General features: G+C 43.1%; 1 protein-coding gene across 1 annotated transcript in view; it reads right to left on the minus strand.

Moving 5' to 3' along the window:
• Positions 1 to 1,989: 1,989 nt before the first annotated feature.
• peak1 (pseudopodium-enriched atypical kinase 1) overlaps positions 1,990 to 18,201 on the minus strand; it is a 96,760-nt gene continuing 80,548 nt past the window's right edge. Inside the window, exons 5-7 of the mRNA XM_041939070.1 lie at positions 17,377 to 17,624; positions 10,793 to 11,607; positions 1,990 to 6,301 (exon numbers count right to left, since the gene is read on the minus strand). Of these exons, the coding sequence (XP_041795004.1) occupies positions 4,937 to 6,301; positions 10,793 to 11,607; positions 17,377 to 17,624 (2,428 nt within the window). The 3' untranslated portion in view covers positions 1,990 to 4,936. The remainder of the gene's footprint in view (positions 6,302 to 10,792; positions 11,608 to 17,376; positions 17,625 to 18,201) is intronic.

The following is an 18,201-nucleotide window of genomic DNA, read 5'->3' on the forward strand; positions in this document are numbered from 1 at the left end:
GACCTCATTCAACTTCCTTATTGATTAAGTAATGACTCACAATACAGGTAATAAAGCTACTGGACCATCACTCTGGATCCATACTGATGAACGTGAGCATTACTGCCAAAAGCAAATTCTGTACTCACCACAGCTTAGTGGTGGGTCCTGGAAGAGATGCACAACACCTACACTGTAAATGGATTTTGCCACAGTAAATCTTCTTCTTCTGTCTCTGCAAATGAGGGTCAGGTAGATAAACAGTGATCTGTACCTGGTCTCTGTGTTGAGGAGTCACATACAAAAGAAGCACAGATGCAATTACAGCAGATATTGAGCTCTGGTAACACTCAGTCTTGAAACATGATAAACAGGAATAATATTAAACCTCAGCTGTGTTTGGAAACAGTAGCACAACCTGCTCAGACAAACCTCTGATCTTTGAATCGAAACTCTACCTGCAATTTGCCTGAAGTGCAACATGAAATACACTAAAATCTGCGAGGAATCATCGGAGGAATACAGTCACACAGCAGCCAAATGATCCAAGTGCAATTTACTGTACAACAGGAGAATGGACGGAAAGGGTTTCCTCATTTTCAAATACAAAGATAAGAGACAGCGGAGTAAGACATATGATGTTAGATAAGAGTATAATCTCAGTCTAGACAGGATCATCTCATTATTTTTGGTTCAAGCTGAATGAGTTTCATCAATAGCAAATCCTTACGAGGCCTTCATGTCCGCCCTGCAAAGTTCACGCAGCGTGTTTTCAGCCACTCTGAGCTGAATGTGGCATGAACAGAAGTCAAAGTAAACACGATAAGAGTCAGTTTACAAGAGGCTTCACAGCAGGGGAATGGTGCATTCTAGCATGTTTTTTGCCTTTTGAATGTCTCCATCTAGTGGTAGAGCCAGTGTACTGCACAGAAATACTTCAATTCCAGTAAAAGAAATGTGCAACACACCTACTTTACTGAGTCTGTGTATGACTCATACATTGCAAAATTCAGAGTGTTTCACTGGGCTCAAATTGCCTGTTTATAACAGTGAACAAGATATATTTCAATAATGTGCATTACAGAACATTAAAGTGATTTAATTAAGACAATTTTCATCTCATCTTCCTGATAATTATATTGAAGTACACCTCCTAACTTCTGCTAAGATGCTGAATAAATATCTCCAAATTTCACTCATCAACAGAGAGCTGGGAGGAAGTGCTGTGCTGCTGGACACTATAACCAAATCAGAGAGTGCATCTTCAAATCTTCAGTCTTTAAAGCTGATATTCTGAGAAACATCCATCGATCCATGCAGACAGAAACATCAGACTTTAACATTAAAGATTTAACTAATGACTACACAACTCTCTCGGCTCTGAGCGCAGCGTGAGAGCCTCTTTATCTTTAAGATGTATGGGCTCCTCTTTGATACGCCTGCAAGAAACACGAGATGTGCAAAATTTACAAAGAAAAAAAATCTAATTCAAACACTTAGATTGCAGGTTTCTCTTGAGTTTAAAGAAAAAAAAAATCACAGGGATTTGGTTCATGATCAAAACCCCTGAGAAGATTAATATACTTCCAGTTTTAGTATGGTCACTGTAAATAATTTAAAGGCTCATTAGCGGCCCCAGGCTCAAGCACGGTTGGTATTTTGCTGAAATCAGAGACACTGTAGCATCAGTCCAGGTCCAAAGGGACTGGAAACAAAAGGGTTTCACAACACCAACTACTCTTAATCCTACAGATCCAACTCAAGTGTGTCATAAAATACTTGAGAGGCAGTGAAAGAGACTTTTAAAATGACTAAAAATGCCATAAAATCAGTCTTTATCTCAATGTACTCAAGTACAGCTACACTAGCTGAAACTTTGCTTTTCCATCACTGACTGAGCTGTTCCCTCTGACATTCTGTTCAGTTGCTAAAAAATCTTGTTATTCTCTCCTGGAGGGTAAAATCAAGTGTATCACAACATCAATAAAACCATGGCACAAAGTGTGTATATATAAAAACATATATTTATTGTTCTGTTACTGTTGGTTAACTTGATCAACAATAAATGGCGGCGGGCCAGGAGACATACTGTACACATATTAATAGAAAGCCTTAGAGAGCTTTTGTTTTTCTGTTTAGTGGCAATTAACAATGCAGAGAGAAAAACCAGAGCAAAGAGAGCAAAGAAGCGATTTTCGCTGCAGGTCGCACGCTTGATGAACGCTGGGTTTTAATGGTGCGTTCAAGTCATTCTTCAGCCTCCTTTCAAAGTGGTTCATCTAAGCAGATAGCTTTACAAGAGGGGTAAAAATACTGTACACTGCTCTGTATATTAATGCTGCTCATCATGTGGCTTGAAGAATAAAAGGTCTGTCATTCATCCTTTGTTCAGGACAGTGATAACTACTCACCTTTTTCTTCCCCCAAAACAAGCGAGGCTGAAGAAAGTCAAGTAAAGCTTTAAAAATGAATAAATGATATTTAGACTCTCTACAGACAGAAATAGAGGTGCTCCGTACTCGACAAAATAGTGTGTGGATTAAAATAGATAAAGATTATATATATTTATACTATATATACTATATAAAGGCTTAAATCTCTAGACACAAGGACAGCCACCAGTGCTGTCCACACACATTCCTCAGCACACAAACCCTTTAAACGCAGCAACAAACTCACACCTGCTTTGTCTCATTTTCACTCCATGGACCATTAAGTCTTGTATTGTACATCTGCAGTAAAACGATCACAGGATCCTGATCCCAAAAGTACATTTTCCCCCCAGTGACAAGCTGAACTGCTGCAGTTTTCGGATATGAAAAGACAAACTTAACCAGAGCAAGTGAAGTAAACTTTTGAAAGCCTTTTTGCAGTGTCAGTTTGAAAACATCGTCCACCGAGACTTAAAAAAAAGCCCACGAGTACTGTTTAGTTCTGAGTTAAAGATGGTTTTCAGGCTGTTGGATCATCATAACCACAAAATAAACCCATGTGCATAAAAGTCAAACATTTTCTTCTTGTTTTTCTGGGGAAGCTGAGGCCTGTGTACACGTATTACTTCCACTTGACTCCAGGCTGGAAGATACTGATCAATAACACAGAGCGCATTTCATTAAAGCTGAATAAATGTGTTGAAAGACAAGCAGCGAGCATCGAAGCAGATCTGCCGTCCTATTGGCCGGATAACAACAAAGAGGACGGGAAACAAGGCAGGAGGAATGGAAGCAAGTCTCTCTTCAAGGCTGTGGTTGATCATTACACAGAGTTTATAAGTGAAACAAAGTGGTTCAGTTGGAAGATGAGTGTGTTTCTGAAGCGGATGAGACCAGGCCCAAATGTCTCTTTCAGTCCAGGCAAACGTTTACATTCCACACGCTGCAAAACAAAGCAAACCCAGTTCCTCAAATTCACAGGAACTCTTCTCAGTCTCTCCTGCACCCATCGAGGGGCGCCGACGTTCAGGCTGAATGTGCAAATGTCATCCGTAACACAGAACCGTTCGAAAAACAACTGGACAAAAACAACACAACAGACAAAGAAGAAGGTTTTGCAGTCCCTGAAACATCCCCGTCTCCCAACCGCTGAAAGAAGTCCTTAACTTTGTTTCTTAAATTGCAGGATTCAGCTGAAATGAATCAGTTTATGTGCCACAAAACTAATGGAAGAGAGGATTAGTTAAAGACTGCATCATGTCATATAAACGTTCATAAGCTGTTCCCTCCGAAGGAAACAACAAATGAAGATACTAATTGCACAAACTCCGACAAAAAGCTAAACAACACCCAGGGCAGCTGTGTTCCATTTTAACTTCAAGGCATCTAAAACCTGTTAACTGAAAACTGCAAAGCCGAAATTAGCACAGTGTTCACCACCTGCCTCAAAGTGTGAAGGGTGGTTTGATACAACAGCATTTAATGTGTAACTCCAGACCGGCTTTGACATTTCGCTGATTTAACTGAGTCTCAGCTGTGCAAACACTGGGAGTAACCAATAATAAATCTAGTTACTGGATGCATGTGTGACTGCATTTTGTAATGAACTGAAATAAACATCTCTGGTAAAAACTCTCAAAATTGACTATTTGTGGCAGATCTTTGGCTTTAGTGGTAAAACATGTTTCACTTTTTGATCAGTCTAGATTAAAAAAAATATCTCACCCTGATTCGATTAGATTTTTGAAGAGGAAGAATCCATCAATGGTTAGAAACTTCTTTTTGACTGTTCATTTTCTCACTTTCCCTTCATTTCAAATAGCTTCTTTTTTATCTCCACAGATTTCAAATCTGCATCTGTTGAAGAAGGAACTGTTGCTTAAAATACAACACCTCGCAACACTGAGTTAAATCTCCATTTCTGATGCTTCCACAAGTACTTTGAGGGAATCCAACAGTGGATCTTTAGATGTCTGATGAAACTTTTCTATAAAATAGCAATGTGTAACAAATCTCAGATGTATTCCATTTGACAGCACTTCAAATAAATCCTGGAGACAGCTGCCATGCAAACTGTTTCTAATTTATAGCTATCACAACTCTGTTGTCTTGCAGAGCTAAAATTCCCTCCCACATCTGGCATATCCATCTAGAACTGGTGGAGTTTTGTAACACATGTCAGTTGTGACCAGCTAAAGGAAGTCACTGTGTCATTTTGTCTTGGATTTGAGCCACTTCTTCTGCTGGACTCTAAACCATCCCGCTGTTGTTAATGAGCGCTAAGAATAACCGTGATCATGACGCCTGGCCTGTTTGATGGGAACACAGCGTCTCCCTCTATGGATCGATCTGTCCATGAAGAAAACACAGACGTTGCACACACCAGCCATTTAGTTTTAGGTGAGCGCTGTGGCTTGTGCAACAACAAAGCTGACGATTAGCTTACATCACATATTAGCGTCAGCAGGGGGACCACACAGGGGAAAGTTGGATCTGTTGCCATAGTAACAGCTGGGGAGAGGAACTCAGAGTGGCTGTGACTGAGTCAGGTGGAGGGTGTGTGCGTGATGTGTTTGAGTCTGGTTCTGTGCTGTGTGCGCTGGCTGGCTCTGGGACTGAGCGTGTGGCTGCTGCAGGATGTGCACCACCCGGCTCAGGGTGTCCGTGGTGGCAAACGCCAGATACTGGCAGCACAGCCAGTCCTCCAGGCTCACACCACACGCCGTGTCCAGCGAGCGCTCCGCAAACTTGATCATCATCAGTGTCCGCTTCAGGTCAAGCCAGTTCTGGAGGGTGGCCTCGCGCTGGCTGGAAGTGGCCCCCGACATGGGGCCTGTGCTGCTGCAGCCCAGCGCCTGGAACAAGTCCTCACGAGGGCCCCAGAGCAGGCACTGCAGGCAGGCCCGGGCCTCGGACATGCGGATCCTTTCCGAGGGGTTGACGGTGAGAAGTAAGCGGGCCAGCTGCTGCAGACCCTGCGAGTAGAGCGACCTGACAGGCAGCGGTGGCAGGTCCGCCCAGGTGTACTCCCGCTCCTTCAGCTCCGGCGTCTCCTCGAAGGGGTTGGGCCGGTGCAGCATCTCATAGATGAGAATCCCAGTCTGGAACTCATCACACTTGCGGTACTGAGTCGCTGTGACAATTTCAGGTGCCAGGCGTGACTGGTCGCGCAGCGTACCAGGGTCGGCGGCCATGAGAGTGCTCTTCTGTTTTGCTTGGGAGAAGTTACTGATGATGAGGCGGGCGGGGCAGGTGGCGTTGGCGGCAGCTGCGGCAGCGCTGGCGGAGGTTGCGCCTGAACTGCCGCTGCTGCTGTTGCTGTTGTTGTTGGGTTCAAGAATGTCCAGGTTCCAGGGGTTGCCAGGTTGGCAGTGCACCAGAAGCAGGTTTTCCAGCCGCAGGTCACAGTGGGTCACATGATAAGGCTTCATGTGCTCCAGGCCGGAGCACAGCTGCAGCAGCAGGAGACACACCTGTCGCTCGTACAGCTCTGGGTTATGAGCGTGTCGCGCCACGCCTTCTCGGACAAAGTCAGCCACCGTCTGGAAGGGCACCTCCCGTGTGATGACCACCACTCGGCTCTTCAAGCGGCCAGCGGTGTTTATGTGCCCCGCTGCTGGAGCTTCATCTAATTTACCATTTGGGGCTTTGGACTCTGTCGTCTTGGTTTCAGTTTTAATTTCTTTCTCTTTCAGCCCGTCTACATCTTCCTCCTCATCCTCTTCCTCCTCCTCATCTTCTTCCTCTTCCCAGGGCAGCAGGCGGGTGGGCACGTCAGCCAGGAAGTGCCCGCAGTCTTGCTGGATGTTGAAGTTCACGGCCAGGCTCTGTCTCACTGCCAGGCTGTGAAAAAACTGCTGCTGGGTCTCCTTCACTTTGCTCCGACAGATCTGGAGAAAGCAAAGACAAGAACGAGAATGTTAACATCAACAGGGAGGTTTACTTTTGAGCGGAGAAAAAGCTACAGTGCCCTTCTTCAGGAAATTATCCAGCCTTTTAAAAAATAAAACTATATATGTCAGACCTGTTTTAAAGACTTACATCTTCAGTTGGGATGAATGGGTTTGGGGCTGAGAGGGCACGTAGTCTGAGAGTACTGAGTGGCAGCCTACGGGCCGGGGTATACTTCATACTATGTGGCTGAACATGTTGTTCTACCATGTCGGAAATCAAAAGTGTTTATAGTTGATCTGAAGAGCCACATTCGATGGCTGGGTGAAAAGCCCACTGTCGTGGAGGGTTGGCGGGGTTTTCTTATCAAACTGTTGCGCGTTTCACCAGCAACTATTTTGATGCGCTTAAACCAAGTGTGCACCCATAACACACACACAGCACTCACATGTGGAGGCAACAAGGCAACGACAGGACAAAAATTCAACGAAAGGAGAAATTCATCCAGTGTTGGCATTAAGAGGACGGTTACCTCACCTCTGAGTCCTCGCTCTAAACCACAGGGGTTTCACTTAGGCACCATCAATAAATTACTGTTTGAATGACACGAAACCATGTTATTATCCTCTTCTATTCTCCCAGATTTTTTCACTTAAGTGGACGACACTCTGAAGGTGTATGTGTGTGTGTGTGCAAACTCTGTATGCTATGCATGCATACATCCCTGTTTGGGAGATGCAATATGTTTAAAAATAAGGATAACTGGGCAAATTTTCAAACAGTCTCTCCTGGAAGACATTGCGCTCGGTTGTTTGCATGAAAAGTGACAGAAAGAGTTGTGATAAAAGAGAGCTAGAGAGAGAAGTTTAACCCCCGGCTCCTTTCTCAGCTCTGTAGAACATCCAGGCGTGAAGTACGTATGGATATCAGATTGTTGGTTTCCACCCCCCAACCCACTGTCTGAAAGGTGAGTGTGTGGGTGGTGTTTCTGAAGCTGTTCCACCATCTAATTAGTACTTCAGATGGAATGTACTGGCCTCTTAACAAATTGCTGTCTTCAGTCTTTTCATGGGATTTGTTGACAATATATATAAAAAAATCTATGTATATGGAAAAACGCTGCTCTTATCTGTTAACATGGTTGAAATGTCAGAACTTTTGAAAGGTGACGTTTGTGTACCTGTTAAGTTTGATGTTTCTCTGCTAAGACTTCTGCAATTCCTATAAACCCCTCATTGCTTGATATTAAAAGACTGCCATTGATTTGAACGAAATAAAACAAATTCAGACCAACAACGGAAATAGTCTTTTTACTGCCACGAGAGGTTTTAAACCAGGCATTTCAAACTGATTCCATAAAGGGCCGTGTGGCTGCAGGTTTTTGTTCCAACCAGGAAGAGCACACCAAGCCAACCAATCAACATCAAGGGATCACTTAGTTATCAGCTGAAGACTGAGACCAGCTGATTAATTGATTCCAGCCTGGTGTGCTCCTCCTTGGTTGGAACGAAAACCTGCAGCCACACGTCCCTTTATGGAATCAGTTTGACACGCCTGTTTTAAACAAACAGCAAACCTTCAGCAACATCAGGAGCAAAATGCACTGTTTTACCAGAGAATACACAGAAGAATTCAAAGATCAAAGGTGTTTTCTGTTTCAAAACTCTCTGTAACGCTCTGTTTCTCCAGAACATTGCAGCTCATGCCTTTAATGATATATAGAGTGGTGAGAAGCAGAGGGCAAGACTCCAGGTTTCCACAGACATCAGTGAGAGCGCGACTCTCTCTGTTAAACCACAGTGACAGCCTCTGCAGCTCCCCGTCTCTCAACACTTTGATCACAGCACAGAGAAGACGGGTCGATACGATCGGTCTCTGCCGATGTCACAGCATTCACTAAAATACCCACAAAGACAAAGAAGTCACGACAAGTTGCTGAGATATTTTTGGCTAAAAGTACGGCTTAACTATTGGTGTGAGTTATCCTACGGAGAGGGTCTGTTTTACTGATAGTTTTGCTGACACCACCAACATTAGTAAATATTTCAGAGACTAAAAAAGGGTTGAAAATGATGTTTGGATTCAGAGAAAGAATCTGTGGAGACAAACAAAGTACATTTCTTGACACAGCAGGTTTAAAGCTTGCTATAAGATGGAAATTGAAAATGAAACGTTGACTCTTTAGCACTGCATGTCTCATGCAAAAACAAACCAAAAAAAAAAAGAAGTTTCCTGCTTTTCCTACAAACCTTGGATTAATGATTTGGATAAATCATACATAAGTCAATGTAAAATAACCATCAATCAAGAGTTGAGTGCTATAACTCTATCAGATCGCTATCATGATATGCATTAGAATATATTTATGATAGCAACGTTATATTTTAAAATTCTTACAATGGACAAAACATTTTGTCCAAACTAATTTCCAAGCTTTTTTGCTTCTGTCCCCTACATAACCTCATACTGTGAGCCAGGAATCAAACCACTATCCTTACGATTACTACTCTATAAACCTGTGAAAAACTTGTCTTTTTGACCCCAGTCTTTGGTTACATAAGCATGTCTGAAATAAAACTTGTGTGTTATGTGTGTGTGCGTGTGTTACTGCTACTACCTCAATCAATTCACTTTATGACTTCTATTAGATTCGGTGGTGTTCGGCATAATTCATGCACAGTTCATTAGATTGTGATTTGGGATGAAGACCTGTAGGAGTGGGTTCCTTTCCCACACAACACACTGTGTCACGCTGAAGGAATGTGCATGTTCACTGGATTCACTCGTTTTGACATGTTGGCTTAGACGCTGCAGCTGCTGACTGATCTTTGTTTGAGGACACTTTTGTAGAGTTTCACTGTTTAGATGCCATATTTCGTAAGCAGGGCTGCTGGTTCACAAAGTTCCAAGTTAACAGGCAATCAATTATTGTCCCCTCATTTCCTTAATGCCTTAATGACATTTCAGAGGCAGTTTAAAGCTGTAAGGCGCACTGACTCTGAATTCCTCACAGTCCAGTATTCACACAGACACGCTCAAGGTGCATTATGAATAATTAGCACTGCATTAAAAATATCACAGCATGTAAAATCTTATTTTCAGGAGAATCAACTACACTTACGGGGTTACGGAAGGCAGGAGCACAACTGGGCCACATTAAAATGGAGAACTGGGGAAAGTTTAATTGGGCCTGTTTGTGTTCTGCTGCTTCTTCTGCTCCTGGTTGCCTTATTTATGGATGAGTATCATAAAAAAAAGACTTTCTCTTGAGCCTGCTGCTAATATGAAGGCAAAGCTTTGAAGTGCTGTGGAGAGCAGAGAGTTTCATATCCTGTGAATAATGCAACCTTCATCCATATCTGCTTTGTATTTAGCTTCAGAACTCTTCCAGAGTTTCAAGCTCTACCCTCTACCCTTACCCCCCTCTCTCTCTCTCTCACACACACACACACACACACACACACACACACACACAAACACATATATATAGATATATAAACACTAATGCATGCACACACAGGTTTTATTACACAAGGCCGTGCCCTAGAGGCTCAAAGTTCAGGTGCCAATATTTCAGTACAAACACCTTCCTCCACCTCGGCTGTGGTAGAGGGAGGAGATTCCTCAACACAAAAACAAGTCCCGAGGATTTAATAAATCTACGACAGGGACAGCAAGCCCGAGACTCCAGATGTATTTAAAATCCATCTCGATGCAAGGAGAGTGCAAAGCATGGACTCAAAAACACTAATGAATTCAAACTAATAAGATGCTGAAAATAAGCTGCATTTGGTAAAAGCGCACTGTGCGAACTGAAAACTTGAATACTTTGATTCGAAAGTGGGACAAACGAGCTTAAGTTAGTATATGTTTCAGGTTCATACACTGAGTATTTCAAATCTTGCATGTAATTCGATACAGTGCACAGCATATAGTTACTTAACATAAACAGCACTAAACTGAGATATTATTAGAACCCAATTAGGTTTGCTCAGTACCAATTCAAGGGATAAAATCATTATTAATTAATCTATTAATTATTTCCTGGATTAATGATTTGTTTATGAAATGTCATAATATGTCATAAAACAAAGAAAAGCAGCAGATCGCCACATTAGAGAAGCTGCAACAAGAGTTTAACATTTTTGCTTCAAAAATATCTGAAATGATAAATAGATCATAGAAATAGCTACTTCATCTACTGCTGGACTGGTAATATTTTCTGCCAATTGATGATTGATGATTGATTTATTAGTGTATCGGTGCAGCTAGAGCAAAGACCACTAAATGTATTTCACCTAAATTAAAAAAAACTAATCATTAACATTTTCCAGACTGCAAAAATGCAGCATGTTATGTTTATTAAATTAAACTTGTGCAGTTAAACTTAGCAAATTTTATGGACTTCAAACTAGAGGCAGCAAGTTTTGCTTTCTGCATAACAAACTAGGCAGAATAAACTGATCTATAAACAGAATCACACATCTCACCTTGATGGCGTAGTTGACCAGTGGGTCCTTGGCGTAGGAGGCAGTGTAGTATACGGCATCCCCCGCCTCACAGCAGGGTTTCCCAGTGGTGAGCCTGAAGTGGGACCAGCTGTCAGTGCCAAATCTCAAGTGATCCTTCTGACCAGCCATGAAACGGTCCTCACACTTTGTCGCCAGCTTCCGCAGCGTGTCTGTGTGGAGCCCTCGGATCCTTCCCACCACCTCATCCCAGCTGTCTAGCCCCCTATAAAGAGCAGGTCTCTGGGGTTTGGAGCTTCCAGCAGCAGCACCTCGACCTGCTGTCCGACCCCTTCCAGCTAAAGACTCTGTACTCGGGTAGACCCTCCTCTCTCTGCCAGTGGTGGCACTGGGTGCAGCAGATGCAGGCTGGAGAACCAGGGAGGACATGCTGTTAGTCGGGCGGCCCTTGTTGGCAGCCGTGGCAGCAGATGGCCTCTCCAGGGAGTCGCCGCTCTCGTGGTCGTGGGCTCGATGAGGCTCTGAGCTGAGAGAGGAGCTCTGACTAGCTGTCTCCCACGTGGAGTCCAGGTCGTAGAGAGGGTTGGCTACACTCAGGTTCGTGCCCCCAGGTTTAGCCTCAGCTCGAGGTCTCAGGGCTCCCTGGGCTGGCTCTTTGCCTCCGAGGTTGGGTTCAGTGCTGGAGCGAGGTACAGCCTTCTTAGGCAGTGGTGGCGGTGTGGCTTTAGCAGCTGGCTGGTCAGCGAGGCTGTCCAGGTCGATGGAGGCCAAGGTATCGTTGGATGCTTTGATGTTGCGTGGCTGTTTCAGTGGGATCATGTTGGCTCTGGATTGACCTGGAGGAAAAGAAAGATAACAACATGTGTAGCATCAATGAAAGTGCTTACACCACTGAACAACACAGAAGTGTGTGGAGAGCAGAATGAAATACACGTCAGTGTCAAGCATCAAAGACTGCTTCAGTTTTTCTATTTTATGCTACTAGAATTCTACTCCACTACATTTGAGAGGGATTGTAGGTTTTAGTCCACAACATTTATTTTACAGCTACAGTGACTCCAATAGAGACTTCATTAGTTACTTCATTTTACATGGTCTCCAAGCATAATCATTTTATAAATTATGTTGCATTGATATAGATAAAACTAACAGTCCATAAAACTGTATAAAAACAAAGTCCCCCCTCGGCCAGCTTAGTTCATCTCTCTAAGGGTTAGCCACTTGCTGGCGGTTGGATGACAGTTTTGGGCAGACAATCCTTCACTGTACAAATGTCGGCCAAGAAAGGTAAATGATTCAGGACTTGAAAGGTCCTTTTAGTGATTTTAGCCATGAAGACTGGTTCTAACTCTCTGATTAAAGGGATATAAATAAGATATAACACAACAACAAACATATCAAATGTGATTTAGTGATCGGAATTCCTGACAGCTGAAAATTATAAAAATGAGTCCTGAAATATAAACTATTTCACAGTCTTTGACCACCATCATCCCCAGAGCTTCTTGTTTCTCCCACATGACGTCTCCAGCCGTCTACTGGCCGGCTCGTGAAGCAGAGAGGCCGACACGAGGTTGTGTGCTGTGGCACGTGAGGGAAGCGGTGGCCCTGAGGAGAATTCAAGCCAGAGAGCAGGACAGCTGGGCACAAGTTGTCCCTCCAGCCATCCAGCTGCCCGACTCAATCTGCAGTCGTGCTCTGCAGTGAGGCTTAAAGAGGCAGCATGGAGAGCACATTTATCAGTGGCTTGAAGTGACCTTATTTTTCTGGGATGGTGGTGGGAGGGAACTGGAGGGGTGAGGGGTTGATTGGACTCCCTCGATGCTCTCTGGAGTTGAGGACCACAGAGGCGGATAGGTCAGAGACACGTGTCTGATAAGATGAAAAGAACAAAGGAGTCGTGCTTCGTGCATGAAATAGCCAGGCAGTTTAAATTGAGAGGACGGACAAGGTCACAGACAACCCTACTGCGCAGCTTTCAACTCACCAGGGAACACCCCAATTTCCTGGAAGATCAGGACGAGAGGCTGCTGAGCGTTATAAGATGATGTCTTTCAAAGTCACATCTTTTGCCAAATGGCTTTTCCCATCCCAACGGTAAAAGAATCTGCTTGAACAAACGATTTGTCTTTGTTCAGTACAAATGGTGCTGATTGCAAATTCTTGTTAGAGGGTCAGAAACTCCTCACATGTGCGTCACGCTGCCATCATCTTAGGAAAGCAGAAGAAGCCTTAAGAAAGAGCAGTCAGGATAAAGTAAATGAGTCTTGTTAATCCTCCCTGGAAAGGGCGTATTTAATGTGTTCCTCCACCAATCTGCAGTAATCCATCCAAGAAAACAACCGTCTCCCACGACCAGTCGTTGGGATCTTCTATTGCAGCAATGTGGCGGTGACTTAACTAAATTACATAAGACTGACTAAGTCTGTGATTGTCATTTCAAAATGAATAATATACTTTTTAACTTTACAATACACAGATAAATGTGATGATACAACAGCCTCCATTAAAGGATTAAAAAGCCCATATGGCTTTACAACAAACAACATAATGAGATTAGGGTTGCAGCTAATTAGAATTTACAATGTTGATTAATTTGCTAGTTTATATTTGATTGATCTATTAATCTATTAGTCTGTGATGCATCAAAATAGTGAAAAAATGTCCAAGCTGACTTTGACTGTCTTCTCTTGTCTGATAAATAATAGCTTCAGAGTACTTTTGTAAAAAATAACACAAAATAACATCTTTATTTCTTTTTTTTTTAGAAAACTTTTCAGTGTCATTTATTTAGTGTCATTTCTAAAAGCTGATGAAACAACAACTACACAAAAAGCTGTATTCTTACTGTGAAGGCACAGGATCATATTTGGAAACCTGCAACCTTATCCATGCCTGGCAATTCTGTCTTGACAATTTAATTAAACAGCGTAACAGATGACGGTGTGACAGATGCACGGTAAAAGCTAAACATCGAAATGAAATCCACAAAACAAGTGTTTTATAAAAGGGTTTTTGAAAAAGTGGAGCACAGTAATTGAAACTGACTGACAAACCATTAATGGAAAGTTATTTTCTTGTTTTCTAAACATCTTTTGACCGTCGTCAGGAAACAGTAGAGAATCAGGATTAAAAAGCTAAATGAAATCACTGAATTTGATGTGTCTGAAACAGCTATTTTGCCTCCTCCTTCTACTTTCTTGGTCCAAATCTAAGTTTCAATACTTGCAAATTGTCATATCATCATCAAAAATCAAACAAGCACGTACACATAAGAAGTTATTGAGGCAGTTGCAGTAAAAAATGTTTTTACCAAACACTAGCTGGGTTGGATTACTGATCTCCTTTCTTTTTAAGTATACTTCTACATTAATATACCGTATAAAATATAAATATAAAACGTCATTTTAAAGTATTCCATTCACTGTTTTACACAACAGTATTCTCTAACATTTGTTTGTAAGGGGATGAAGGCACTTGTTGCCGTAGCCGAGTGATTACTGTTCAGCCACTGAGCTGCAGCAAAACTGACAATGTAACAAGAGGAGTCGACGGAGGAGGTGGGTAGAAGAAAGAGGAACAGAGGGGAGGAATGAAGCGAGAGCAGCGGAGTGGGTGGCTAGAGGTGGTAAAAGTGAGGGCAATGACAGCGAAAGAAAAACACAAAGAGGCGAAGTGGTGAGCAGGAGAGACCTGATAACAGGGAGATAAACAGGTGATGAGAGAGACTATAGTGAGAGATGAGGGCGAAAAACAAGAAAAACAAGCCTACCTCAATTCCACTAATGCCTTAAAGTTTTTAGGTAAACGCTGTGCAGGAGCTAAGCAGGAGGAGGCACAGTGAGACGCTTTTCTCTGCTTCCATCCCTGCGAGTCTGTGCGGAGCCACTGGTGCCAGCAGGCAGGCTCAACGCTCCCACCAATACCGGAGATTTCTCACTGACTGAGACAGCGAGCGCTCTGCCTCCTACTGCCTGATGCTCTGATTAAAACACAAGTGTGTGTATACTGCATATATAGCTAGTAAGAAAGAGAGAGAGAGAGAGAGAGAGAGAGAGAGAGAGAGAGATGCGTGCGCTTGTTAAGGTGAAAGCGATTCTCCACTAAAACATGTGAACAGAGAGTAGTACTGGAGCCGAAAGTGGACATCAGAGAGTGCGGAGGAAAACCAGATCTATTTCCGCAATTCTGACAAGTAAAGTAGAAATGATAGAAGAGGAGACGTCACACTCAGTGGCTACGGGATTAATCTGGAAGGCCACACACATCCTCCCAAACAAAAATGATGTGCTGTACGATACTATGTTTGAAGGCAAACACACACTCCTGCCGTGTTCGTTATTAGCAGCATGTAGAAGAGGAAAATCAGGCTGCAGGCAGCTCATCATGCGTCATCCAGGGAGCTTTTAACACATTCACAATATATCAATCCACAGAGCTGGTGTGCATTCTGAGCTTCACACACACACACACACACACACACACACACACACACACACACACACACACACACACACACACACACACACACACACACACACACACACACACACACAGCGGAGGAGCAGTTTATACATGCCCTTGTCAAAAAAGTCTAATTAGTGCAACAATGACACACAAACACAAACAAACACTGTGTCTCTAATGAATCCAGTAAAACCCACACTCCTTTTAAACCTCACAACCGCACAAGCACATGTGTAAAGACGCAGTGAAGCCCCTCAGCAGTGCCGATGCTCCACAAACCCACACTCTCCACACCACCACTTCATGTTTCTATTTCTTTTCGTTTCGCACACCGCTTGATCACAGCGAGATCCGTTCCCACACACAGAGAGCGCAACGTTTTCAGTGCACAGCTATGTTTGACAGCTGTGCCTGCCGCTCTCTTCCTCCTCTCGTTGCTGCAAGTCCGGTCTTGACGGTCTCTTCGTTCCACCGCCACCACACTGTCTAATGATGAAATGCCCACTGTCAACTAGTCACAAACAAGCTCAAAAATGAGGAACGTGATAGAGGAGCTTCGTTATCGTAGTATTAGAGGAACAGAATGTTTCAGTCTGCAGTAGTATTATAAACCGGGGGGGGGGGGGGGGGGGTTGGGGCCTATTTGTCATTTAAAACAGATATTTTCTCTACCGAGACAAAAATCTAAATTAGATAAAGATAGATAAAACCAGAAACACACAATTACAGCTTTGTCTGTTTCTATTTCCTGACTTAGCCTCTCTTCTGACTGAGCTCAGGTTACACAACCAATCAACACAATCTTTTTTTTCCCCGAATTAAAGTGTTTTCTATTTGCTAGAAAGGATTAGATTTGTGTACTACAAGCGGTGGATTCAGTTATTCAGGCTGTGGAGGAGCCAATGACTTTCATGACTTTTTCAAACTGGACTTCAACGCTGCAGCATCAGAACAGGCAATTATGAATTCAGAGTGCAAAGACAGCATGATTATTAGTTTCAGATATGAGGATAAAAGCTTTTATGACATAAATAGCAGTCCTGCAGTCAGTCGTGCATTAGCTGTTGTTGTAAAGTGGTTATTAGTGCAGTCCTACTCCAAATTCATCAGTCATATCAAACATGGTTTTTATAAATCCAACAAGAGCAGGGGACCGAGGCAATGACACAGAGAAGAATAAACAATATGATTTAGATGACAACACAAGATTAATCTGTTGATTTATCTGAGTGAGTGATCCACTCTGCACATTTCTTCATGTTAAATAAATGATGTTCTCCTGATGAGAATCGGAGAAGTAACATCAGAGGAAAGATTCCCACCTCCAACATAATTCAAGTTATTCTAAGTTCAAAGTTGCAGGCTGTGGGTGACAAAATGTACCAAGATCTTGAGCTCCAGCTGTTTTAGCAGGGAATAAATTATGACTTGTCACACGTGGAGATGTGCCAACCCGCTCTCATTCCCAGAACGTCAAATAGCGACACTTCATCACATGCCCCTGGCTTTCAACTAACTCCGATACAAACCCATCCACGGCAATATCAGACATTCAAAGCAAGTACTCTGGCTGTCCAACACGTTCTCACACCAGAAACACACAAAGCCTTCCTGCCAGAAAGTCTTTCTAACACTTGGTTAATATTATGAAACGGTTGCAATTTAGTTAAGCTGGGCCTCAAACTACTTGGTTAAGTTTAGAAAAAACTCTTTTGGTTTTTCACTGGACACGAGCCCCGGTCACCTGGGTGAAAGTCATGTGTTCGTTTGACCCATCTATCCACCCCTCCTCCATTTGCAGACTTGCTCTGAGTGTCTAATAATGCTGTGGATGGGTTTACAGAGGATTTAGTTGAAAGCCTGGTGCGTCATATACAGATGCTAAAGGGTACCTTATGTGTCTATGAGATGCTGAGGAGTTTAAGAAAAGTGAAAGTGTCATGTGGTGAAACGATTTGCAGAAAATCAATCCTATAAAGAAGAAACATGCTCATGTGGACAATAAGAGCTTGCATTGTACACCCACTTACCTACACATCACAGCTAAATACTGTTTAAAGTAAGTTTTATGCTTTGTGTCAGTCATGACAGCACGAATATACACGGATACACAAGGCACCTACATGTGTCGTTCTTACCCAGGTTGCTGTAGGTGGCACTGCATTGGCTGGAGGCGGTAGAGTGGGAGTGATGGGATTGATTCCCGTCCTCCTCTGGCTCTCCGAGGCTGGCGCTGCCCTCGCTGGCTGAGGCTGGTGTGGCAACCTGGTTGGCATGGCCCTCCTCGCTCTCCCCGAGCACCAGCCCCAGATTCACTTTGGCAGGCAAGGAGGCGGCACCGGGCAGCTCCCGATCCCTGGCATTGCTGGCACTGACTGGTACCTGGCTGCACATGACAGAGAGAGGCATGCCTCGATTAGCTCTGAAAATGTAGAATGCTTGCTCCATTTGTAGTCTCATTAAATTCGTTTTTTACTTTATTTGTATTCTATATTTTTCCCCACTGCTTTGAGATTTTTCATTATTCTGTGATGATAAGGTTCAATTCTGCATGAAAATATCTGCAAACCAAATCAGAACAGAACATGATGATATTATCAGGCTCCATTGTGGAGACAGTGGTGTTTGTGGATGATAAACAAGCCGCTATTGATAAGGGCTTCAATCTGTCATCCTTCATTTTGTCTATGACAGAAAATTGTATCTAACATCAGAGGATATGAAGAAAACACACATAACAATTTTTTGATCTGGTCAGTGTTTTCAGTCTCTCAAATCAACGCCTCATCTGCTCACTTCTTTCTTCTCAGCAAGTGATGAATTAGAGTCAGCACAGCTGTAAGTGAGGGGCAATTGAAGCCTTGTGTGTTTTATATGCAACTAAACATATGTTGCCTGAGGGAACGTGGAAGAACAAGGCAAAGCAGGTCAAAATGGGTTGTGATAACATGTTTTGAAGATCC

The sequence above is a fragment of the Chelmon rostratus genome, chromosome 6, assembly GCF_017976325.1.
Source record: "Chelmon rostratus isolate fCheRos1 chromosome 6, fCheRos1.pri, whole genome shotgun sequence".
NCBI classification, from domain to species: domain Eukaryota; kingdom Metazoa; phylum Chordata; class Actinopteri; order Chaetodontiformes; family Chaetodontidae; genus Chelmon; species Chelmon rostratus.